We start from the raw sequence: 25,268 nt of genomic DNA on the forward strand, positions 1-25,268 counted from the left end.
CATCTCAAGGTTATGTTCACTTTTAAAAAAGTGAAAAAGCTGAGGTTTTGAATACAAAAACTGAACTATGTAATTGTTTAAATGAGCATTCCTTTACCATATCATCCTCCCTAGTAAGAAGTAGTGCCATTTTTAATGCAAGCAGCTATATTTGGTTACAAATCATGTTTTAGCAATTATACTACACAGCAAGAATGAACAACTCTGTAGTCTTTAATAAAATACACATGAGAAACAGGATCTTCAATTTACATTTATTTTTATCTTGCTTGTTCATTAAAAGTCTTGTTCAAAAACTACTTTGTCTTGTCCTTTCATGAGAGCAAAGCAGGGATGTTCTTGAGCCCAGCGTGGAACTCGCCTGTCCTGACCAGCTCAGGACAGAGCTGCTTCTGCAGATCTTAACTGGGATGTGGCACCTCCACGGTTTGCAAAGGGAAAGGGGCATCAATATTGCAGGCTGGGAAGCACTGTTGGAATTCAGTGGGAAAGGGTAGGAATCCCCTCCCTCAAGGGGCAGCACCCTGCTCTCAGCTCCATCAGTTGCCTCCAGGGGGTTTGGTCATTCTCAGCCTCTCAGCTGAGATTCCAGTGATTTCACACACCCAGGACCTGACACCTACTGAGGTGAGAGCTGCACCTCACAGAGACCTTGCCACCTTGGCACCTTGCCTTCCTGATGTGTCCCACGGACAAACCAAGTACTTCTGCTATTAAAACGAGCCTGTAAAAGCAAAATTTATCTCATTTTAAAGCTTACAAAAGGCTGCAATTAATTCCCATTGGCAACAGTGAGGATTCTTGAATCTACTGTGTTTCAGCCCTTAATTAAGACTTCGAGTAAGGAAAGGAGGAAGATATAAGAATATAAAATAAAATAACAGGGCTACATAGAAAAGAGATGAGCAAATCTCCCTCAAATACCCAAGTGATGAGTAGCTGCTCACTATCCTCCAGAGCACCCTGCTCTCCTACTGCCCCCGTGATTGGTGTCATCTCAGAAAGGATTCCCACATCAGCACACTTTACTCCCACTCTAGGAGAGGCAAGGCTTCACCATCACTGCTCCAGCAAGTACACTGACATTTTCTATTAAAAGTGAAAATCCAAGTCAATAACTTGAGGAGAATGATGACTTTGGTGGACTTGGCACCACAGAGCTGGCTACCAACAGGCTGGCTCAAGTTTTCCAAGCCAAAGCTTTCCCTGGACCCAGAACTTCAACAACTGGGATGAGTATGCTGCAGGTCACTCAACCCGAGAAATCCCATCAGCAAAGCAGAATAAAAAGGACACAAGGGTGAAGCCATGGCAGTGCAGTTCACTTTCCATCCACCACGGGGATTAGCATAATTAATGAACTATTTAGAAGCTTTTAGACTGGGAAGCAATGCCACCTAGTGAACAGGATGGCGTGTGACAGACAGGGGACACATCTCTGAAGGTTGGTCCCTGGGTGAGATGTCGATGCAGCAAGCCCCACTGCTGCTGTGGGGTGAGCAGTGCACTGGATAGGGCATCTGTGCAAGGACCACCCAGGAAACCCAAGATCTGCCCCTAACCCACCAGCTACACAAACACAAGTTCAAAGACATTTTATCAATGAATAATTTAAAGAAAAATGCATTTTCAGTAGGCCATGAATTTAAATTTTCCTTCAATAAGACCTTTCAAAGCTGGAAAATATATAGCTCAAAAATGACAGATGGCTTTAAAATTAGACATCAGATTATATGAGAATTTATAAAGGTATTGCAGAGAAAAGTGAGCACTGAATGTTACTAAATTTAGGATAAAGCCTGAGCAGACACCAGCAATTAAATAAAAATTCAAGAAAATGCACGGCCAGGAGGCTGTCAGTGTATGGCAGTGGTTGACAGCCACAGCACAGCCCCAACTCACTAACAGAGGGCAACCAGTTCCCATTCCTGTTCTGAACCATTTTCCATTAAGAGATCCAAATTGTGAGCAATTCAGACGCTTCACACAAGATATCTGATGCAGCCGTTTTTTGGAGTTTTGGGTAGGGTTTTTCCTCTCCCTGAAGGAATTCCTGGTTTTGTTTAGTTATTTGCAAGACCATGTCAAGTTATAAGCATATGACCACAAATCAGACAGAAGTTGCTACTGATGTGGTTTCTCCCCCCTCCCAGCATTTGCCACGGTAATACAGAGTTATAAAAATAACAGTCATGATCTATGGTAGGGCAGCAGTTTGATCAGAGTAAAGACCTCTGGTATGCAAGGCTTCTCTACCAAAAAATGTTTCGGCCAATTTGTAAAATTGATGGGACTCTGGAGTAATCACATTGGAGCCAAACACTTACATGTTTGATACAGAGGGATTTTCAGTGGATTTGATGGTGGGTGGAAGGTGGTGGTGGGGGGTTGGTTTAACACACACATTCTTTCTGCAAGTGCAGTGCAGACATTGCTGAGGAACGTGTGAGAAGACAACCACCGACGTGGCAGTGACACGCAACCAGGAGACAACCATGGCTTGGTCAACCCACGAGCTGGGAGCTGGAGCACAGCAGCACACGCTGGTCTGGTGGTCCTTGCGTGACATCTGGTGGCCAAAGAGTACCCTGGGAAGATCCATCTGACTCAGGCTGCTCCCAGGGATCTCCCCACAGCCCCAGGAAAGGCCATGAGCTACAGCCCAGCTAAGAACTGCACCAGGATTTAAATGCTCTGCTTCTGATGTTCGTTATGGTAAAATGTTCAAAGAGTGAATTTGGGAGCTGGACCTTTATGCTCCCTGTTTTCTAAACAGCACTGATCCCCTTAAAATACTTCCCAATGCCTTCTAAAGACTAGGACATCCCATCTGGGGACAAACAATTGCTTACAAGAATCTCAAGTGTCCATTAATTCAAGGCACTACATTTCATTACTTAAGAATATTTTAGCTATATTCTTGTTCAAAAGGAAAAAATCCATTCACCTGAAGAGCCATTCACCAGAAGACAAAACCCAAAATTCTGCCAAAAATTCTGCCCTGAAGACTCTTTTCTGCCCATTAATAGTGAAACAGAAGCAGTTCAGTATGCAAAACTGAGAACAGACCTCCTGAGCCAAGTTTCCTGAATGAAAAGGGAATATATTAACTGAAGAACTACCCTAAAACTCTCTGTACTTCAGACTTCTTTAAAAACAAAACAAAACCCACTAACCTCCTCAAACCTGAAACCCCAAAGAAGGCAGACCTGAAAGGTGAGCCTTTGTGAGGCCTTCCCTTGCAGCAGCCCCATGTCTGCCTGGAGCAGCAATGCCTGCCAGCTCTTCAATGGGCTGGAGCTGTCAAGAGATGCTGAGGATAAATTGTCAAGCTCCAACTGCCCTAAACAAATGTAATGTTCAGCTGAACACTGCAGAGGGAATTTCTTCCTTTGCTGCAGTTGCTGCCTGCATTAAGTTGATATAAAATGCACAGGCTTGAAGCAAGACAGTGTCCCTTTGTGCAGAGCAATGATCCCTGCAGAAGGCATCTCTTCCCACATTTCTCTCCCACTCATCTCAAAGGTTTCCATAAACAAGATGGCTCCTTGTCTGCATCAAGCTCAATACGTACCATAAACATGACCTGACCCACATTATCCAGTTAAATACATCTTTTTTAAAGCTCAGTTTCTCCCCTGTCCTTCCTCCCACAAAACATTTATCACAGGGTGGTGCAAACAGATTCTCCAACCCCTTCTTTTATCCCTCCTCCTCTCAGTCACTTCCCAAAGTTGCCTGTAAAGAGCCTCGGGTAACCTCAGTGTTTAGGTAAGGTCTGGAACCTCAAAGTACCAGGTTAGCGGAGATGAGTTACCAGCAATGCTGAAATTAAACCCAAGAATTAAGAACCCATCAGAATTTCAGGCAGGAGCTGGAGCTGCTTCGCACATGTTCTGCTTACTTGTGTTGAGAGAAAACTAACCAGTTGATTTCTCAAGATATTTCACTCCATTTAGAACAGTTTTTAGCTCTGTAGTTTGTAATATTACATACTCTGAAATGAAATTCAATCCCCAAATCCTTCTAGCTGGTTACTCATAAAACCCATTAAGTTCAGGCATAAGCAAACCAGACTCATCTTTTTCCTCCCAGTGCCTATTACATATAAATAGTAATTATTGTTCCTGGCAAGGCTTTAGTGTCTCTTATGATTCTGTACTTTAATGATCTGATTTCTTAGTACTTTGCACTGAAGAATATATTTAACAAGCATCCATGTTTCCTCCTCCATGATAGGATTTTTAAATTATGAATGTAATAAAGACAATGATGTTGCCAGCCTCATGATTAATAGCTTAAAGAGACATTTGCTAAGCCTTCATTCTCACCATTATCACAAATTCACAAGCTGTATAGCTTTGTAACATGTGGCAAAGACAAGATTTAACTCTATAGTTACACAGCTAAATCCACAAGTAATACAAGAAGGGCATTAGTGTATTTTGATCTAGAAAAGCAATTTAAGTCCTACATGCTCTGTTGACAGATTTGTGTTTTTTAAATGCCACCTTAGAAGAAAGTGTCTAATGCAAGATTTCCACCCTTATTTATGCAATGGGTGACATCTCCAATCTTGTATGTTGTCAGAACTTAAACCACAGTAAGTTACATCACTGTGAGACAGAGAGCATCATTAGTCTCAGCTCAGAGTTACTGAACTAATCAACTGGAGAGGCTTCTCCTAATAACACATCCCAAAACAAGCTGCTACAAACATTCCCTCAAATATCACATCGGTTGCTTTTAAAATTAAAGTGAAACCAAACAGCTGAAAGAAAATAAGGTTTATAGTAAAACTCAATTTTATTACTTCACAGGAACATGGGCTTCATTCAATGCAAGAGCACACCCACAGCGGAGTCATTGCTCAGCGGAGTTAACTCTGCAGCACTTCCCAAGGTTTAAATTTTCACACTGAATTGAGTAAATGCTACAAGTAGATAACGCCAATCAAAACTCAGAGAAAGTAAAGGTAGTTTAAGCATTACACTGGAGATTCAACACAAGCCAGCAGCTCGGTGTAAGCCTGTCTGGCTCAGTGATCAGTGCATGTGAAATATTCAAAATATCACCTTCACACTCAGGAGAGTCAGGTAAGAACAGAACAACTGCATATAAGACAACACAAAGGTCCAGCCTCCATTCTGCAAGTACCAGCAGCTCAGCAATAGGCATCTCTCCACTCCCCTTGCAGAATCAAGGCCACACTCTGCATTTATTGATTTGTATCAGGGGCACAGTCATTTAAAACTATAGATTAAAGCAAATGAAATGGAAACTGATAATTCATTTTCAATTCTGTTTAAGGTTTATTACAACTCAGGTAGCTTAAATTTGTCACGCACAAGGCAGAGGCTTCACCAGTTCTGGGACTATTTGTATAAATCAGCACAGCGAGACAATCTCTTTGGAACAAGTCGTGAAATTTAAGCATCTGCCAAACCAGTTCAGAGTGATTTATGAAAATCTGAAGATCACATTAATGGAATTGCTAACAGCCATAACTACATCCACATAAATGTGCCTCTCATAATAAAAACACTCTACATAGTTCTGAATGTTTTAAGAACTAGTAAAATGACTACAGATTATGAAGTCCATCTCCTTTAAGGCATCAAAGACATTCTCAAGGAGGAGTTAATTAGTCCAGTTTCACAGGATACACCATTACAGAGCCTGAGATTCCGACTGCCTGTGATTAATTTCAACACTGCACCAACATACTTTGCTTACATTAGATCTGTTTTCAATTTCCCCTTCTTTTTTTTTTTTCAGAGGCCCCTTACTGGTGTGTTCACAGCTGGAGACTCAAGTGCAACTCCTCTGTGCTGCCCCATAACCAACTGGAACACTTGTCAGGAAACCTCTAGATGACAAGAAAGCACATAACAAGTACTTTCCAACATGCATGTTTCCCCACCCTGTTCCCCAGTTCACAAGGCAGCAGATTCAAGTGCAAGCCCCCTCCCCTCAAACGATCTGGGACACACATGCACTTGCTTCAAAGCACCCATGTTCAACACACAGTTCACAGAAATCCTGCACTTTGGCTGATGCTGCTGATAAGGGGATTGTGATTAAAGACTCCTCACGATCTCTCATATAGAGCAAGATGGATCCTACCAACCAGTAGTAGGCATCAAGCCTCAGGAAACAACTGTCTGTAGTGCAATGTTCCAGCACATTCCCATGCAATGAAAAATATCTTTCAACAAGACAACGCAAGTTGCAAAAAAATAAGGGTTTTTCTTTGAGGCATTGAGCTTCCCAGGCTGGTAGTCTCACAGGACACCTTTCAAGCTTCCTTACCAAATTGCTCAAGTTCTGAAAATAAAAGCAATTTGCTCATGCAGTTTTCTTTTTGTTCCACTCCCTTTCTGACAGTCTTGAAAATAAAGCCTCACTTGCAATGCACCCAAAGTGGCACCACCTCCACATCTCTTCCTGGCCACCCAATCCTGTGTATTCCTTCATGCCAGGATATACACTGAGTAGCAAATTATACTGAGGTAAGAACTGTCCTCTGGGTTAGTTGTGGCCTGGATCAGTTGTCCCACCACATAAGCATTGGAATCATTCCTGTGACACCAGTGCACAAAGAAGATGAGAATGGCAGCACTGGCTTATATGTGCTACCCCACAGGAGAAACTACATCCCAAGTTTCAGTTTTCATGGAAGTCACCCTCCACTGCTCACAAGCACACACCTCAAGAAGGTGCTGCTGTCCTGTCAGTTACACCTCAGGGAAACACAAATAAACCCTGTGCTGTGGGGCGCTCTGCACCATACAATGGGCAGATGTATCTTGCTTGTCTGGATTTTAGGTTCTTTCTGATTCATTAAGTTCCTTGTTTAAATTATCTAACCAAGTGCTTAAGGCTTTCCTTATCTTGCTAAATTAAGCCAGTCCTTGCCAGCTGCCAACAAGGGGAAGTGGGAACATGCAAGGATACTGCAGGAACTCCTTCTCCAGCAGAGCACAGTGTGCACGTGCTTCCACTTCCTGGCCTGACTGTGCTTGGCACTCTCTCCCTTCTCCCTCCCATCATCTAGGAGGGATTTGCACCTGGCTTAGCTCAAGTTTGAATTAATTTGCAAGACAGGGAAGTCAAAGTGGTTTTCCTCCATCAGAAGCCAGGGCTACGGACAGACAAAAAGTGAAGCTGTGCAGCAGATGATGTTAAGCAATGAAAATACTTTTCCTCTGGGCTCATTCCTGTATCTGGCAGAAAAACACAGCAAAGACATTTGCCGGTGTAGCAGTGCCAGACAACAATCTCTTCAAACAGAAGTAGCTCCCTTCAGCAAGGAGCACATCACAGTTTACAGACCAAGGTGAAAGCCCAGCAGATCCACTGCTCTCCCTCATCCTTTGCCCAGCACAACAACCCTGCAAAGTTCAGGGCTGGGCTTGAGGGCTCCCACCCCTCTGGAGCAGGATGACATCACCTTGCTGTGTTTGTACTGCACCCACCACAAGTGCTGGAACTCCCAACCAGACCCATCGTGCTACTGAACGCAGACAAAACCAGGGATGTTGGAGACAATCAAACAGCAGATGCAGCAGAAATGAATTAATTTACATTTGAACAAAAGCAAAAGCCAACGGAAGGTTAAAGACAACAATCTTTGAAGACAGAGCTGAAGGGAGAAATGGTACATTTTCACTGCATATTGTGGATCTGAGAAATGACTCAAAGCCATCTGAGATGTAAACAGTTACAGCCAAGGAGTTTATCTTACGATCTAAGCTGTGACTCTTCAAGGCCAGCTTTATAATTCTCCTTAATACACACATCATGGAGACTTCTGCAGCATCTAGGAACTTACCATCCGACTGACTGAACACTTCTGTACTTTCTATTATACAGACAAATGCTGAAGCTTTATTTGTGCAAAGGCTGCTTTTTATCTATAGACAGGCTGATAATGACAGCCAGAGAAATGCTAACAGAACAAATTTTATTAGCATCTTGAACTATTTGAAAAAGGGATCTTCACAAATTAAAACTGTAGATGAATTTAGCCACCCTAAAAATGTGTAAAATGTGGTATTCAGTATTACACAGCCACAACAGGGACAATGGAACTATCAAATAGGTTCTAGCTGTTCTTTTTATGGCATTGATTTTTTTTTTGATACATTCAAAGCATTATTGCATCAGAAAACATATCATGCATCTTTATTTTTCCCGACAAATTCACCTGTATTTGTCATTTCTAGCTACACCTCAAAGGTGCCCCAAATCTACCATTTCATGGTTTTAGTTGCATGCTTTGCCTATATGCATGCTGAAATAATAAATATTAAATACAGGAAAGAACATAAGAGAACCAAACTGACATTAGGAATAGTCTATGGCAGCTCTGTTATGTTCTGCCAATTAAAGAACTTTGCAGAAGATTGAGGTAACAACAGTGGCCACACCACTCAGCTGAGAAACGCTCAAAATTTATGGAAATTTTCAGAAATTCAAGTACACAAACACCAGCTGCAACTTGTCAGAAATGCCAGAGAAATTAGGTTGGCTGCATTTTATTAGTCTATTAGCTGGCGTTCACACAGCTCCTTGTAAATCCTTTTTCTCACTCGGGGCATATCTTCCTGGGAGAACTGAAAAGGCTGGTCTAAGGCGAGGCACTTGCAGTACTGGGGAAAAGGAAAAGGCTTAGTTGAAAAAAGGACATTTACTACATGAACAATACAGGCCACTGATTTTTAAAAAGGAATACTCTTACCTGGAGCACAAAAACCCCACAGTCACTGTCATTTTTCTGTTGTGGAATGCACTGAAAGGAAGAGAAACAACCACAGATATGTCAGATCCTTATCTTTTTACTTATCCCTTCTTTCTCTAACTCCTGCTTCAAGTCCAAGAGGAGATTCAGCATAAGGATCAGAACTCATGCTCAGAGCTACCTGTTCTGCAGTAGCAGAAACTGGAGTTGTAATTACTTGTTCTCATCTCAAACTTTGCAAGGTGACACTCAACACCTTGTTAGAATAACACCTAATATTTAGAAAAATATATAGTGTAGAACAGGAAAATAAATTACAAGTCTTTCTTTCAAGTTTATTTTCTTTTAGTGACCTACACAGAACAGCTTCTCAATTAGTTTAAATAAATGTTTGTACAGCATTATCTACTTTACACAGGACAAAATTATATCAGCAAAGTCACACAGGCCTAGAGGAAGATTACTCTCAGCATCCATGCTACCAGCAGTGGCTTTCCTCCCCCAGCCACACCAAAGGGTTTCAGAGAACATGACAAATGGTTCATCACTAGGCAACAGGGCTGAGCAAGGCAGTCTCAAATGATAACTTTCAACCTTCATTATTTCCTCAAACATGCTCAATTTTGATATGCAGAGCTAAAAAGTCCCAATCACTAGTGCTATTATGTCTCTGGCACTTGAAAAGGCAAAGTAATTGTTTTTTTTCTCAACTCCCAGATCTTCTGCCTCACAGAATGCAGGAGGATGAACTGACTGCACAGGTTGTGCATGAGTGCAGAGAGGGATCATTTCATCATTGTATCAGCATCTAAAAATAAACCGGTGCAAGGAGGGAGCTGCTGGAAGTATGTCTAGTGTGCAATGACCTGTTTTATATCTTTGGAGCCATTATGGGATGGCTAGCAAATTACATATTCCCTCATTTACACTACACACAAGTTATTCCCTTTTATTGTTGCCAGACTTTGTTTATTTGTGATCAAACACAATGTGCCACAAGCAGCCCTGGAGACCAAAGCCCTCTATCCATAGGAAACATAAAATATCAACAGTAGCAACACCAGCCTGTTCCCTCCCTCACCAAAGCCCATCCATTCAGAACAGTCCTTTCATGAGAAGGGGAGTAGCTGAGTGTCCAGCTCATTCAGTCCTTGACCTTGTGTCTGTATGGATACCAGCTGCAGGTTTTGCTGTGCACACATTTAATTGTCCAGGGAACAACTCAGATCACCAAGCCACTTGCAGGAATTGCTAAAGCCCTGGTGAGAGTTGAATGAGCAACAGTGCTGGAATTCCCATGTGTAACTACCTTCATCTCCCCCCTCACCTTCCATATATGGGCAGCATAAACCCATTTACTACTTGTACAAATATATGAATTTAGAAGCAGCTTTATGAAATCTCCCACAAAGTCAGAGCCCAGGGCTCAAAGTGCTGTCATTTACCTTTGTCACAGCAGTCTGCCAACCCTGAAGGAACTCGGGGTGATTCTTCTCTTTTGCTTCAGTCAGCAAATACTTTCGAATGTTCTTCAAAGAAGAAAGGAAAAAAAGCAGTATTATTCACCCACTAAAGAACAGGAGAGAAACATTGACTGCTTGGTTGGTATCCTTCTGACAATGAGGACAAATTTCAGGTGAGCATTAGGAGCTGAGCTCAAATCTAGAGGTAAAGAAATTAACTCTGGTGGGTACTGCACCTTCTACCATCAAGGCTCATGTTAGTCTATCAAGGGGAGCTCTAACACCCCTCAGCCACACTGTACACTGCTCTACTTCATACCAGACTAGCTGTGGCATCCAGACACAAGGTCAGAGTGCTCCCAGATATGCAGAGAAAAACAGAGCAGCCTGGCATGTGTTCTTTCCTGGCTTACTGGCTGACACCAAGGCCCTTACATTCAATATGACCGCAGTTTCTTGCTGGAATCTCAATACAAAATGCTCGAGTTCTGCAGCTAATCAACAAAGCTCCAGGGAGAGTTTTAGTGACATACAGGAAAAAAAATAGGCTGACACAAGCGAAGAGAAGGAAGCAAGATAAATGAGACCATGGTCTTGGGTTAAGCAAATCCTACTTCTCTGTAAACAGGCTGGGCATTTAGAGCACAATTTAAACGCTGCAGCACACAAATATTCACCTTAGTGTGTGGATCACAGTGAAATTTAGAACAGGCTGAAATAAAAGTTCCTCATGTCTGTGAGACATTGAGGTGCAAATGCCTGGAATGGGACGGGAGAAATCTTATTGCAAGGTTGCACGAGAGACTGTAGGGCTACCAAGAGGGATGGCTGGTTCATGCTGCACATTCACAAGCTAGAGAGCATGAGATCTCTTGCTCCCAGGACAAACATTAGCCTCATCCTCAGCAAATGCCAGCAGGCATACTATCTTCATTCAGAAGTCCTAGCTGGGAACTCTCCTGGGTACAATAATTACTACTCTTCTCTAAGCCAACAACTACACACAGTTAAAAGTAGAGGGCTGCTGCATCAAGCAAGCAATTAAGTTGACAAAATTAGCTTTTGTAAGAGGGTCATTACAATTTGCTAAGCCCAGCAAAAATTTCCTGGCTGCTCTTTATCAGGAAGACTGATAATTTAACTCCAGTGTTCAGGTTGCAGCCCTGAAAGGTGGCTGGGTTATAACCAAACACCCTGTTTCAATGCAGGCCAAGGAAAAAGGCAACACACTGTTAATAGCACAGTAACACATAAACCCCACTGGGCAACACTACAGCATCTTCAGTCCTGTGCTCTCACCCAGGCAACCTATCTCCTAAAGGACCACAATTTATCATTTATCCTAAACACAAGTCCCTTACCAGATGAAAGAAATGCCCTCACTCTCCTTGGGGTTCTTCTGCTTCCCCATGGCACTGGGCTTTGAGCTACTGCTTTTTGTGGGAGTGCCAAGTCAGAGTCACCAAAGCTGTGCTGATTACACGGTCAGGCTAATTGGGCAACAGGCAATCTGACCTCAGCTCCTGGCTCTGGTGTGACCCTCGAGCTCTGTGCTTCAGACTCCTCAGCAGGACAGGCTGATTCTCATTTCATACCCAGCAAGACAATGACAGATATACCACATTTAAAGTTTATGGCTGAACAGAAACAAAGGGGGAGTGTTTTGTTTAAGGAAACAGTTCTGCGGACACAGCTGTCACTCTTACCTCTACACAAAACTTAAAATGAATGCCTTGGGAATCGTAAAATGAAATAATTCGACTGGGGATGTTCACAGTAATGAGGGACCAGTGGACTTCCAGATGAATAGGAATTAACAAAAGAGTCTTTTTAAACAAGTCCACCTGGCAAAAAGAACAACATATATTAGAGAGAGTTCCACAGGCAGAATACAGCAAAGCAAGAGATTAATTGTATCCAGGTTTCCTCTCTGCCACTCCATAACTGAAATCTTATTTTGCCCCCTCCACTCTTTCACCACATTCTTCATGTTTACCTAATACACAACTTATTAGCAGGCACAATAATACAGTTACAGTCCAGAAAGTGGCTGAGGAACCTTGTACAGTATCAGAACTAATCACTACTGTATTTGTGACAAAATCCTGCTCATGTTGCACTGCAACATCTGTGTTGAAGTGGGATTTGTTAGGTAATAATGGCAATACAATCGAGCCTCAGTTTAGGTTAGCTACATCTCTTCAGTAATGACACTTGTCCGGTGTGAGCACCACTCATTTCTATCAGAGCTGCTTTGTGAGTAGGTGATGGACTTTGGGCATGTTGATGAGAAGCTCAACACAATGCAGAAATTTGCATTCACAGCTCAGAAATCCAACTGCATGCTGGGCTGTATCACAGTGAGGCCAGCAAGTCAGGGAGGAGATTCTGCCCTTCCACTGCTCTCACAGGAGACTAGCCCTACAGTGCTGTGTCCAGCTCTGAGGCCCCCATATGTCAGAAAGAGGAAGGAAGACAAAAATATGTTCAGAGGCTATGAAGATAGACTGAGGGAGTTGGGGCTACCTAGTCTGGAGAAGGCCCTGTAGAGACTTTATGCACCTTCTAGTACCTAAAGGGCTACAACAAACTGGAGATGGACTTTGTCAAGGGCATGGAGGGACAGGACAAGAGGAAAGGGCTTTAAACTGACAGAGGACAGGTTTAGATTAGATGTAAGGAAGAAATTCTTCCCTGTTGGAATGGTGAGACACAGGCACGGGTTGCCCAGAGAAGCTGTGGCTGCCCTATCCCTGGAAGTGTTCAAGGTCAGGCTGGACAGGGCCTGGAGCAGCCTGGGACTGTGGAAGATGTCTCTGCCCATGGCAGTGGGGTGGGACTGGATGATCTGTAAGGTATCTTCCAACTCAAACCATTCCATGATTCTATGAAGAAGCTGTAATTACAAACACCCCACAAAAACAGGAAGATTGCAGTTTGCAAACCATTTCTGCTCTAACACAGGCTCTGGGACTTGCCAGAGGAAGGCAGAGGAGTGCAGGATGCTTTGGTGAGCAGAGGAAAGGAGGGTTAGAAGGTAGAGCAGATTCATCCTTTCTCAAAGCTAACTTTGTAGCAGATGTACTGTGGTCACAGGCAAGCAAACAAGGGAAAAGGTCTTGAAGTACAGAACAAGTAGATCAGATGCAACACCCCCGGTGTCTGTATGGCAGATGAGCCCTTATGCTTTTGGAAGCCAGCCAAGCCAGGGCCTTTCATGATCTTCCTTCTCCTAGCTCCTCTTGAAAAAAGTGTCTAATTACTGGGGTTTTGGTGGCACAGTCCAGAAAATAAGCAAAAATAGAATACTGAACTAAATGAACTCATCCTGTGGGAAGATTTCTAAGCTTTTTTCCTGGTTTTTTTTAAGCACTGTGCAATTTGAACAGTACATAATTGCAACACTACTGGCAAGGGCAGGTCTTTTGTAGGAAAGAAAAGTCTATTTCTTAAGTAACAATAGGAAGTCGAAGAGACAAAAAGGTCTGGGCATTCACAGCAGTTATCAGCCGAGCCTGGCTCACAACAGTCCTTTGATTGTGACAAGCATCGACCCTGCTCCCACCTGCAGAAACTGCTTCCTGACTGGATTACAGCACACTCACTACACACAGATCCATCATTCTTGGAGAGAAGCAGAGGGATGTCAGCCAGCAGCAAGCTGAGACCACAAAGGAAAACTGGAGGAAGATAAATGAACTACATCTTCTGTGACGTCCAGCAACAGCAGAGCCACACGAAACTGAAGGGTCCTCATGTGGCCCTAGTTGTGGGATTACTGCAGGTGTGCAATCCTAGAGCAGAAGAGTAGAAACAGGCAGCCAAAAGTGGGGTCTTTAGTTATGAACCGATGTACAGGAAGAGCGGTGGCAACCCAGATTCACTTCACCAAGAGAGCAGAGTCAGCTCTGTGTCATGACAGTAGATCAGTGCCAGTGCGATGGGTGATCAGAAGGGACAGACACAAACAGGAGCTCTGAAACCACTGCAGCCAGAGCCAGCACAGGACACCCTGTATCCCAGGAAAGAACATTTACAAAACATGGTGCAATACTCTGGTGCGTTTAAAGAGCAGAAATAAATTCCCCTTAATTGCACATTGCAGGATGAAGGAGTCTACAGAATCTTTCCCATAGAAACTGTTTAGTTCTCGTTCTTGCTTGAGAGATTATTCAGGAATTTAAGAGTGAATACCTAAAAATTGTCCTGTCTCATCATGTACCTCTCAGCAGCAAAAACAATACAGATCCTGCTTCCAGAATCTACCTTAATTTTGGGGGTTTTTGCAAAACTTGGGTTGCTGGAGAAAAGGAACGTTTAAAAAATAATATATGGGAATATTAAGAACCAATATTCCATCTCTCTTTAAAGAGATTTTTAATAAAATATATGAATAGATTTTATATTCGGATAATGAGTTCATCTCTAGCATTTCACAGATGTGTGCTATTTAAGTACTTCTGCAGAAAGATCATACATTCAAACACGGCCTTTGATTAGTCTTGCCTCATCTCCCATATTAGAAAGGACAAATGTTCATAGAAAAAAATAGAAAAAAAAAGAGAGTATTTCTTTTTGCATTAGCTACCCCTGAAAATATCACACCCATGATCTGGTGTGGGTTCTGGAAAGCAAGGTGAATTCTGCTCTTGTCATGAGAACAGCAGTCTGACTTATTAACCATGGGTCTCTTTTTGCTTTCTAGTGCCTGGTATGTGTTACTTGGAGTAACAATTTGATTTTCTCAAAGAATGCCAGTTTGAGATAAAAGGAAGAAGCAGAATTAAGTCTGCCCTCCTGTAGATTAGTGTACCTGGCACTGTCAGGAGCAGTAAGAGACATTTCTTGCAGTTAAATTAACAACTTGCATGAACATACACAAAGAGATAACCTCCCACTGAAGATTTAGCCATTCCAAGCACAACATACCCGTACTAACTTGAATAGTGCCACGCTACTATTTTCATCAAGCCCTCCCTGCTTTGTACAGCTCCTTTGCTAACTCATCCTTTGCAAGTAACACACTGTAACCCAGCTTCAAGTTAGTGACTGAGCCCAGCCCAGCAGAACCCCAGCACTGATGACACCATGTTAAAGGTACCTTTTTAGTCCATCGTTTCACCCCATTATATCCTTTGGTTACAAGCTGTCTATGAAAAAAGCTGTTAAAGAAATGAACCTAAAAAGAGAGAGAGAGGAGAAATGAGCACAGAAATTTTCATGCACAGTCATTCCCCTTCCCCCAGGATAATTTATACAAAACAACTTGTAATGAGGCAATATTTAATGCAGGTTTAGAAACAGAACCCCAGTAGGGACAAACAGAGGCTTTGCCAAGCCTCAACTATTACTGTTCTTCAGCAAGCTAATAAAACAAGCCTTATTTCCCTATAATATATCATGTGAGCCACTGCAGCATTTATATTTACATTTTTGTATCTCCAGGCATATCATGTTTAATTTTTTGTTGGGGACGGACTTGTGAGAAAAACACCAGGACAAGGAGTTAGTTTTTGTTTTCTTTACAGGAGTTAGTTTTTGTTTTCTTTACAAGGAACAAGGAAGAGAACACTGGACTGGAAAAACGGGGGTGGTGGAGAAGGGAGTAACTTCTGGCTTTAGTTGCTGGAAACTGAGACTCAGAAAAAAAATTGATCAAACCAGTTATGCGATTTAGTCCAACAACATTGTCTTTGGTATTCAGCTCTTATGACCAGCTCCTGACAAGAATAATATTCTGCTATTGACAAGTATTTTTAGAATATGACCAATCCATTTGGTAAGTGAAAACTGACATTTATGACAAAAAAATGCAGGCTTATGCAAAAAAAAAAAATTAGCTCCAGGTTAACACTATTATTCCCTGTGCTTAGCTTCTTACAATTATGGGAACAGATTAATACAAATAGAAATCTGCAACATCTGTTTTTAATAATTCTGCTGGTGTAGAGGTGGTAGAAGGCTTGAGTTGTTACTTGAAAAAAATTAGAAAATTCAGCGTCTGAGAACACAGTCTAACACCCATTAGCTATGCCAGCAGACTTCAAAACCACATTCTGAGGTACCAGCACAAAATCTCCCATGAGGATTTCAATTATGCACTAGGAAGAAAAAGCAGACACAAGCAAACAGATACAATCTCCAATACCCCAAGCCTAGCACACTCAGGAAATACAGAGAATACTAATGAAGAATCACCATCACCTCCAATCAAAGCAACAACGCTCTTTCTTCAGAGCTTGAAGATTTTAAGAGTTACATTGTGCAAAGCTCATCTAAAATGGCTTTGTTTGGTTCTTCCTTTGTGGTCTCACCTGAAAAGTGTTCTGCCCTACTAGTAAACAGATGGGTCTTTTTAATTGTCACTGCAGCAAATTCAGTCACAAAATGGGGAGGGGGTGTTATCTTGATTACTTTTTTTTACTTTCTTTCTCTCAACTGCCACCAACAGTCAGGCACTGCAGTTGCAAGGCTGTAAGCATTCTGAGGAGGATGCACAAAACAGAGTCCTACAGAGTCAGTACTGCCAAGGAACCAAGCAGCTCCACACAAATTCACATTCACCAGGCAGGCAGCTGACACAGCTTGAGCTGTTACAGCCCCCACAGCTACGAGGTGGGCGGGAGGGTGAGTGCAAGCAGCACATGTGCATGGTTCAGATGCTAACACTCATGGTTTGTCATCTCAGCAGAAATCCATCTTCATCAGAAATTTCAGCTGAAACGCCAGGCTGGTGAGCAAAGGCATGAATATAGCACTTCAGAAGCAGATAAGCTGAAAACAGAAACCTCCAGGGAAGTAAGGAGAGTGGGATGGGCCAAAACAGGGCTCGTGTCTTCTACAGGTACATCAGCGACAATAGGCTACCACAGAGACCACCTGCAGAGCTAATATACACAGCTCCTGAAACAAGAGTAACAGCACTGAAAAGAGAAAAGGAAAGGCAGAAAATCTGAGCAGCGCATAGCAACAAATTTTAATGGAATCACTCAGGCCATCGTTGAGTTGAATCCTGATTCTCTGTCTGAAGTCTGCAAAGTTTCCATCTCTCATTAGGTACATTTGCATAATAATAAAACCACCTCACCTTTTCAGGGACTGCATCCATTACGAGTTCACCATACATGTTAATTATCTGGAAGAGTTTGTAAATAGTTAAACACACACATCACAACTTTTTAAAATGCAAATTCACAAATGTCCACAAACCATAGGCTCCTACCCACTTAGACCAGCAGTATGGAGAGAAGCTTTTAGAGCCACGTTGTCTGAAGGACAAGCACTCTGCAACTAATAGTGGTCATCTTGGAGAGAGACTGTAACTGGCTGCTTGAAGTCTGCCTCAATCTTAAATGCAGTTTAACTCAATTTAAATCTACTGGTGCGTGCCCTGGGCTCTGCAGTCTTTCTGGATTTTTGGCTGTGGGCCACAGTTTGCTGTTTCACTCTGTCATTCCTGTGCTCTGCTCAAGCTGGGGATGAGGAAAGTTACTAAAACCCATGTGGGTAACCACTATTTTATCAAAATAGTACAACATCATTTCTTCAAAAGGAAACCAGTCTAATTGTGACTCCCAGCCTCCAGACTTACTGCACCTGTCACTGTAAAAGCTGCCCACCACTCCTTGTACTTTAGTGTAAAGTAAGGATAGTCCACCTGTAATGTTCCCAGAAGGTGTACAACTGGTATTCTAATATAAATGGGCTAAAAAGAGTTAGGGAAGCACATAAACACCAAGCATCTCTGACCTGGTCATTCAGCCAGTTCTGGCCTTCCAGTGTAGCCAAATCATCCATATCTAGCATGTGCTTATTATAGAAGACCCGGAAATTGCAAGTGGAGGTTTTTGGATGTTTTTCCCGATACTTCATGATTTCCCTGGTGATAAAAGGTTTTCTAAAACAGGATTGAAAAGGTAGAGAAAAGTCAAGTCAAAGTCATGTCAAATGGATTCTGTTCTGCTAGTTGTTAGATGCAGAGCATGCAGTAGCAATGCAAGTGATTTGTTCTTTACCAGGTACACAATGTGATACTGCTACACACCTATGGGAGAAATCTTCATTAAAGACTTCTTTTAATCTTCCCATGACATCTTTTTCACAGAGTGGTACTAAACTGCCATATTTCTTCATAACTTCATCTAGGAATCCTTTAAATATACCAGAAAAATGAAAGTGCAAACATATAAAAACCTTCTGAGTTCACCAATCCAATAAAGCTCTCAGTTCTTACAGGTACAAGCAGCAGTCATTCTGCACCCAACCGACATGCAGCACCACACATGGCAAGTATCTATTTAAGAACCCTAATCTCAAACTGGCAACATTAAATAAAAGCGGGGGTAGGGGAAGAAGGACAAAAATAAAAATGCACAAATCTGATCACTCAGCTTCACAGGAAAAGATCAGCCCCTGTTCTTGCCATCCACATACATATCTGCAGCAAACTAATTATACCAGTGCTAGAGAAGAATCCATCCCCTTCCCTACTTCAATTAGCATTTTAAATCATTTTACTGCAACGTGAAAAGCCATCAGTTCCTGCAACAGGTTTCACTGAAAAGCCAGTATCCTGTCCTTATGGCAGGCAGAATGACTCTCCTCAAATGCAGGCAGCTGGAGCTGGCAGTGTTTGCAGTCTGCTCAATTCCGCTGCCACACCACGGTGAACGGAAAAGACACCAGAGAGGCTCCCAGCCAGTTTAACTCCTTTACCCTTGTATCCTACGGATGGCACTTAAGGTTACACAGAGAGCCATGTTAGCCTGTCATTGCCCAGGAAAACACTGAGCAACCACACCAGAAAAAGATATTAATTTGGAAATAATGAAGAGATGAACGCTGGAGGAATTGAAAAACCTAGGCAACGGACTTTTTCTTTCTCAAATACAAGACTGGAACACTGGAGATATAAATTCCATACAAGCATCCAAAACCAGTCTGAGAATGAAAGAGAATGGAGAACAGGATTTCAACACTTGCTAGTAAACAGGAGAAAAAAGACCAAGTTGTCCCGCTCTCTGAAAATAAATTTTCAGATGCAGCAGAAAACATGTGTTCTTTGTACAGAAAGCTCGTGTGTACAGAAAGCTGGATCTGAGATCAGAGTCCAGGAAAATTGCATTAATCCAAAGTCCAGGACTCTTCTGAGGCTAGGGTGTGATGGCAGAGCATCACTGGATAGGACAGTGTGTGCTTACTAAGGCTTTAAGAACATTTCCTGGAAACTTTCAAGATCAGGATAGGAAAAAGCAACAGGAGAGAAACATTGTACAGAAAAAATGCCAGAAGAACAGCAGTAAGAATAAAAACCAAAGGAGACAGACCAAGAAAAAAACCCAAACACAATGAGTTGAGAATAGCAGTGAAGATATAACAAGAAGTATGACAGAAGGAAGGGAGGAAGAATTGAAGAGCAAGATCAAACCACAATGAAGCATTCTTTATGGGGAAAGAACCTTCCTTGCAACTCTGCCACATATTTGCCTAAAAACTTTTATCCCTTATATCTCAGTACACTGTGACAGGGAAGATGTTTTTCACTCTGGCTAGAAGTCTAGCTAAACAATGCATGAGGCTCGTGAGTGCACCTTTTTCTGTTTCAATATATAGAATTTTTGAAGACTTCTTATTAATACACAGAGGAAGGACTGTTTTTGTCATTACAACTAAGAGCAGCAGAGCTCCAGACCTCCAGCAATACTGACCTCACTTGGGCTGGTGTAACTCAAGTAAGAGAATACAAAGTTCAGCCCTGGGGCAAAATCAGATACCCATCATGAACAGGATTTACCATGGGGCTGTTTGATACCTAATAGCACTTCTGAATGCACTAAGCATTGCAGCCCATTAAGGTCCGAGTTCAGCTGCTGCAGAGAAATTCAAAACCCAAGAGCAGCCCTAACACTTGCACCTCCTTCATTTTTCTACCCCAGGAACTCTTGCCAGGTCAGTACTACCTTTTAGGGTGCAGTTAATTATTAACACTCCTAAACACACAAGAGCTCCTGTACAGTTATACCATAACTAAAATTCTTCTTTACAGCTTTTCAGCTGAAAAAAGTCAGAAGTACTGTACTATCAGACCACAAAACTTTAACCTTTGCCACTCTGATACAACCTCGGATCTCGCCTGTTATAGAAGGACTACATCTCTTTTTCTGATGAACAAATTTTAAAACTCCATTGCAGAAGCGATCTCTTCACTGAGTTACCAGTTTCTCTCAATTTCTCACACTGCATCTGGTCCTTGCTGGATCACATAAAGCCAGCCACAGAGATACATATCTGACACTAACTTACAGACATGGATGTGGAGAGCTAACTCCTCTCTAGAGGTTCACTGTCTCCTTCTTCATATTTTGTTTTAGAGAAAACAACTGCAAAATTGAAGGACAAGCAGGTAGGCAGAAAAGTCAGAGCATGTCAAACTTCAAACAATTCCTTTAACACTCACTGACACCAGCTTAAAGTTTATGGGACTCTAAAAAGCCCATTTCTCCAAAGGAAGTTATCAAAACATCTCTGAAGTTACACTGATGGCACAAGATGGCACAACGTCTTAGCTTACTACTCCTTACTCTGTGTGTAGAAAGCTACTACACATAAATAAGACACCAATTACTATTTTTATCATGCTTCTCTTTAGAGAGACTATCGAATACTGCATGCTCAGAATAGCACAAAAAGACCCCAAAGCTTTTTTGCTGAACCTTTGCTAAGACTAGTATTTTTAAAAAATATTATCTCATAGGGGTCATTAAGCTTACTCCATGAACAACTGCAGAAAAAAATAAGGGACAATGAAGAGTATTTGGCTATTAAAACCTGAGTTTAAGTGACTTAGTTTAAGACTAAGAGCAAGAGAAGAGAGGATAAGGGTAGAAGGAAGCATTAGAATACCTAGAATTTTCAAAAACCAAATTAAGAATAACAATTGTCAACAGGTTAAAAACCTGAACCTTTTGATTCCACGTGACAAGACATTTAAATTTCCTACCAACAATTTTCTGCAGATTCCAATTAAACTACATTGCATTCTCTTAAAAAAAAATCTTAAAATAGCTTGTCACATAAACATTCATTTGTCCCTCCTTCATGCAGCTCTCCTCCACGCAGCTCTCCTCTTTGCAGCCTCATTTAATCAAATATTATGCTAAGTGACCTTTACAATACAGAATAAGAAACCATTTTTATAAAGGAATTAACACAGTATGTAAACTGCACAATACATGCAGCAGCTTTCAGGAACTCCTGGATGCCCTAAGATATTTAAAAGGTATACCACAAAGCCACGATGCCAACTGCTCATCAGCCACCCGGGAAGTTTTCTGACTGTTCCTTTTGCTTCCCTTCCGAGTTCCTGATTTCAGATTTTTTCCTGTGCTTTCTGGTGAAGGCTCCTCAAGAGGACTTTTACAGTAAGGGTGATCTAGTAATTTTGAACTAAAAATGTCCAGGTTTAAGGAGCCTTCTACTTCCATCTGGCTAGAGCTGTCCTCATTCTGTGCCAGCTCCATGGAGAAAGGTCCATTTGCAAAATTATCACTGACATCAGAATCCGGCAAAGAGGATTGCAACAGTGTCATTCCATCTACACCCTCAACCTCCTTGGATTCTGCACCATCTTGATCTGAAACACCAATTTCTTTTCCTGTCACAGAGACGACAATGTCAGAGCAATGATCCTCTGCCAGAGCCCCGTTGGTCTCCACTTGGTGCAAGGTTTCTGCCTCTGGAGAAGCTCTAACATGCAGTTCTGGTGGGACAGCATCGACACTGCCATCCTGCCCTCTGGATGCTGGATCCTCAGAACACGGCTCAGCAGACACATCCTGTGTGTGGCAGATCTCAGGTGCACATATTTCATTTTCTGCTCCTACAGATTTGGGTGTATTATTGTTCATATCTGATAAGCTGTACCGCTTCCAAAGACGCTTACTTTTAGATTTCCAGGAGGAAAACAAATTACAGAACCCACTTTCAAAATCCTGCTGAAGTGTTTCTTGATGGTCCCTTGTAACTTTCTGCACCCACCTTCGCTTGATTTTTCTTAATTTGCAAGTCTTGCCTCTTGCTCGAAGTTTCGGGAATTTTATGATTCTATACCGAAACCTAACCATAGAAAGTTTCTTATGCATCATAAATAAAAATCTCTTTTTTACAGTATGATGGTTAAATTTGGACCTCTTTAGAGCTGTCAAGGGGCCACAAGTTCCATTCCACTCCCTTTGCAACAGCATTTCCTTTTATAGTTGTTTAAAACTACCAGGACTGTGTCGCCCACATCATTATTGCTCTCCTCCCCACAATATACAAAACCACCTTTCTTTACAGGTAAGGCAGCACCTTCCAGCCAGCCACATGAGACATAATGGATATGGCCAGAGATGCTATTGAAAACAGAAACAGTTTCAAATTCTTCATTCAAGGGATCTTTACTCTGAAAGGATTCATTGTTGAGTTTCCTTACTGCTTCTCCAGACGAGCTTTCAGCTTCGTGATAGGGACAGGATCTTTTTGCTCTCAGTGGTTTTATAACTACTTCAACAGTAGGTTTTGGACAGGTTTCTGCATTTAGAAGCACATCAGGAGCCCACCTGCTTTGGAGCTCAAGTGTCTTCCTTCTGCACAGTTTGTTGTGATTTAATCTCACAAATAGATGAGCACTCTGTCTTCTCTTCTAAGTTAGGAAAACTTGCTTTTGGAAGCAGTATTTCCCAAGTTTCCCAAAACCAGTGGTCCATCTTCCAGATTGGGCCTGCGGCTGACTTCTTTGCCAAAGCAAATGTCTTCTATGGCTTTTCATTTTTCTGCTGCATTATGATCTTCAAAGACAGCTGAAAGAATAAGGGAAATGAATTCAGAGTTATCTGGACTGTAACATAATAGCAAAACACTAAGGCACACCCTCAGGCTACATGCCTATCCAAAATTCCACCCCCTCCTCCAATCACAACCCCACATTCCCTAAGACATTTGCACTTCCACCAAAAGGAAAAAACAAGTCATAGTTGCAACGGCTCGGTGTGTAAACAGGCTTTGCTCATTTACCTTCCCTAGAGGTAGAACAATAAACAGGTAATTCCCACCATCCCATGCTCTCCATATGTAATTCATGACTCTCTAGCCTGAGGTTAAACCTCTCTCACTGCCCATGCCATAGGGCAAGCACAGTTAACCAGCTTGCCTCAAAAGGCTTTTGAAAAACAAAACTTTGAAGTCCGGGTTATCAACAAGTGTGTGCAGGTACCCCACCCCATCAACACTGCACAAAGGAGCCCTTACTCTTGCGCAATAAACGTGAGCAGCTCTGAAAACATTTCACAAACTCACACAAAGTTTTCTTTTAAAGGAACAGCAAAACACAAACACCCACAGAAATTTTGATTCTCTGACTAGATAAAGAATGACACAGTTTACTCCCAAAGTAATTGCTCTATATTTACAGCAACACCTCAGTCTGTATGACATCACCACTATCAGCTTCTGTAATCAGTGTTTATCTTTGCATTAACAAAGCAGTACCAATGCAGCGCAGCAGCTAATCATCTTTAAAATTTCTTTCCCCACTAAAAAACCTGCATCTCAAAGTGTTTAATAAGGATATATCTGAGACTACACAAGAGTGTAAAGCATGCACAGTAATATGCGTTTATCTTCACTACGTAGCTAAAAATATTAATTAAAAGTCAGAAGAATCCAGAAACACAAGGGGAAGGCAAAAGCAGCACAGACAACATGGGATGCTTCATGCAAATTGCCCCAGTCTCACTATGTACATCCCATCCCGTATTTTACCAGTCTGTATTTTTCTCAAGTTCAGAAAAGGACTTTGTCCTGCCCCTTTATCAGACTTATTCTGACTTACAGACTATTATAACAAGTTTTGTCTAAGCCATGTCTCTCCTAATCATTAGACATAGGCATGTGTAGCTCAAAATAAAGGAGCCTATAGAGTCTATAAATGAAAATAAAACATTAACAACTGGACTTCTAAGGCAAGTATGAATGACTCCTGCAAAATCAGGTATTCAAAAAGTCTGACTTAAGAAGCTCCTCTGCATTTTTCACTCTACTCATCTTAGACACAAACAGCAGTTTCGAGAGCATAGCTTAACAGTATAAAAACACTGCAACAGGGCCTGGCTCTTTTGTAACCCTCTATTACTCACCACATAACTCAGTTATCAGAAAAATCAGGACATAACATCTCATCACACCAATTTTCTTGTACTTGCTCGTCTAGCACTTCCCTATTTCTCTACCCTAGATGCAGTTTACTGCAGATGCCTGCTTTTCCACTACAAACTCTATGTGTCTGTCTATTGTGTGCAGCACCTACAAAACATTCTTTGAGTAGCCTCAGTAAACATCAGCCAAACCACAGGCTTGCTGGACAGCCTACTCCAGACACATTTCATCCAGGTAAAACAAACAAACCCAGGCAAATCTCAACATTCTCAACAGAGCCCCATACACAAGGGGCTTCTGCCAACACAGCAAGTGTTGAGCACTCCAAGTAGAGCACAGCAGATGAAGGTAAGGATTTAATTTTCTCAGGCTCTGCAATAGGTGCCACATACCTGGCAGTTTTTAAGAACACTTCTGAATAATTTGGAGTCATCACCTTTCTCCTTGCTCTCCCACAGCCAAGCCCAGCAGCTTCCACAGACAATGCTTCAGACATAGAAAAAGGCTTTCTGAATGGCCATGGATTACACAGGAGCTGAAATTCCTACAGCTGCCACTGTTCTACCCACAGGAGACTGAACTTAGGATCATAGCAGGAAAAACACTGAATCAGATTCTAGCAAAGGTAAGTCCTGTAACAAAAAGGACCCAAAGCAAACCTGAATGGAGGCAAGGGTGATGCCACAGTTTCAACACAATTGCAACAGCAATGAAAACAGATAATTTGCTCATTGGTGTCATGAGATCCAGCTTCTTAAAACTGCAACAAAGGAAGATGTTAGGAAATCTACTCTCCCTACCTGTTCTTCTGTTTCATTTTTAACTTAGATCTTTAAAAAAAGGATTTAATTATAACTTACAGGATTAAA

At 41.9% G+C, this 25,268-nt stretch overlaps 1 protein-coding gene across 2 annotated transcripts in view; it reads right to left on the reverse strand.

The window, feature by feature from the left end:
• SENP5 (SUMO specific peptidase 5) overlaps positions 1-25,268 on the reverse strand; it is a 41,267-nt gene that overhangs the window by 12,526 nt on the left and 3,473 nt on the right. Inside the window, exons 2-10 of one of the 2 annotated variants that reach the window (XM_014871567.2) lie at positions 21,491-23,045; positions 18,251-18,356; positions 17,956-18,103; positions 17,294-17,341; positions 15,308-15,385; positions 11,913-12,050; positions 10,189-10,272; positions 8,744-8,794; positions 5,289-8,654 (exon numbers count right to left, since the gene is read on the reverse strand). In XM_014871567.2, coding sequence (XP_014727053.1) covers positions 8,544-8,654; positions 8,744-8,794; positions 10,189-10,272; positions 11,913-12,050; positions 15,308-15,385; positions 17,294-17,341; positions 17,956-18,103; positions 18,251-18,356; positions 21,491-22,448 — 1,722 coding nt within the window. In that variant the 5' untranslated portion in view covers positions 22,449-23,045 and the 3' untranslated portion in view covers positions 5,289-8,543. Of the gene's footprint in view, positions 1-5,288; positions 8,655-8,743; positions 8,795-10,188; positions 10,273-11,912; positions 12,051-15,307; positions 15,386-17,293; positions 17,342-17,955; positions 18,104-18,250; positions 18,357-21,490; positions 23,046-25,268 lie in introns of those variants that run through there. The other variant, XM_088170462.1, reaches the window with a different exon arrangement.

Source organism: Sturnus vulgaris, chromosome 10 (genome assembly GCF_052056855.1).
Source record: "Sturnus vulgaris isolate bStuVul1 chromosome 10, bStuVul1.hap1, whole genome shotgun sequence".
NCBI lineage: Eukaryota > Metazoa > Chordata > Aves > Passeriformes > Sturnidae > Sturnus > Sturnus vulgaris.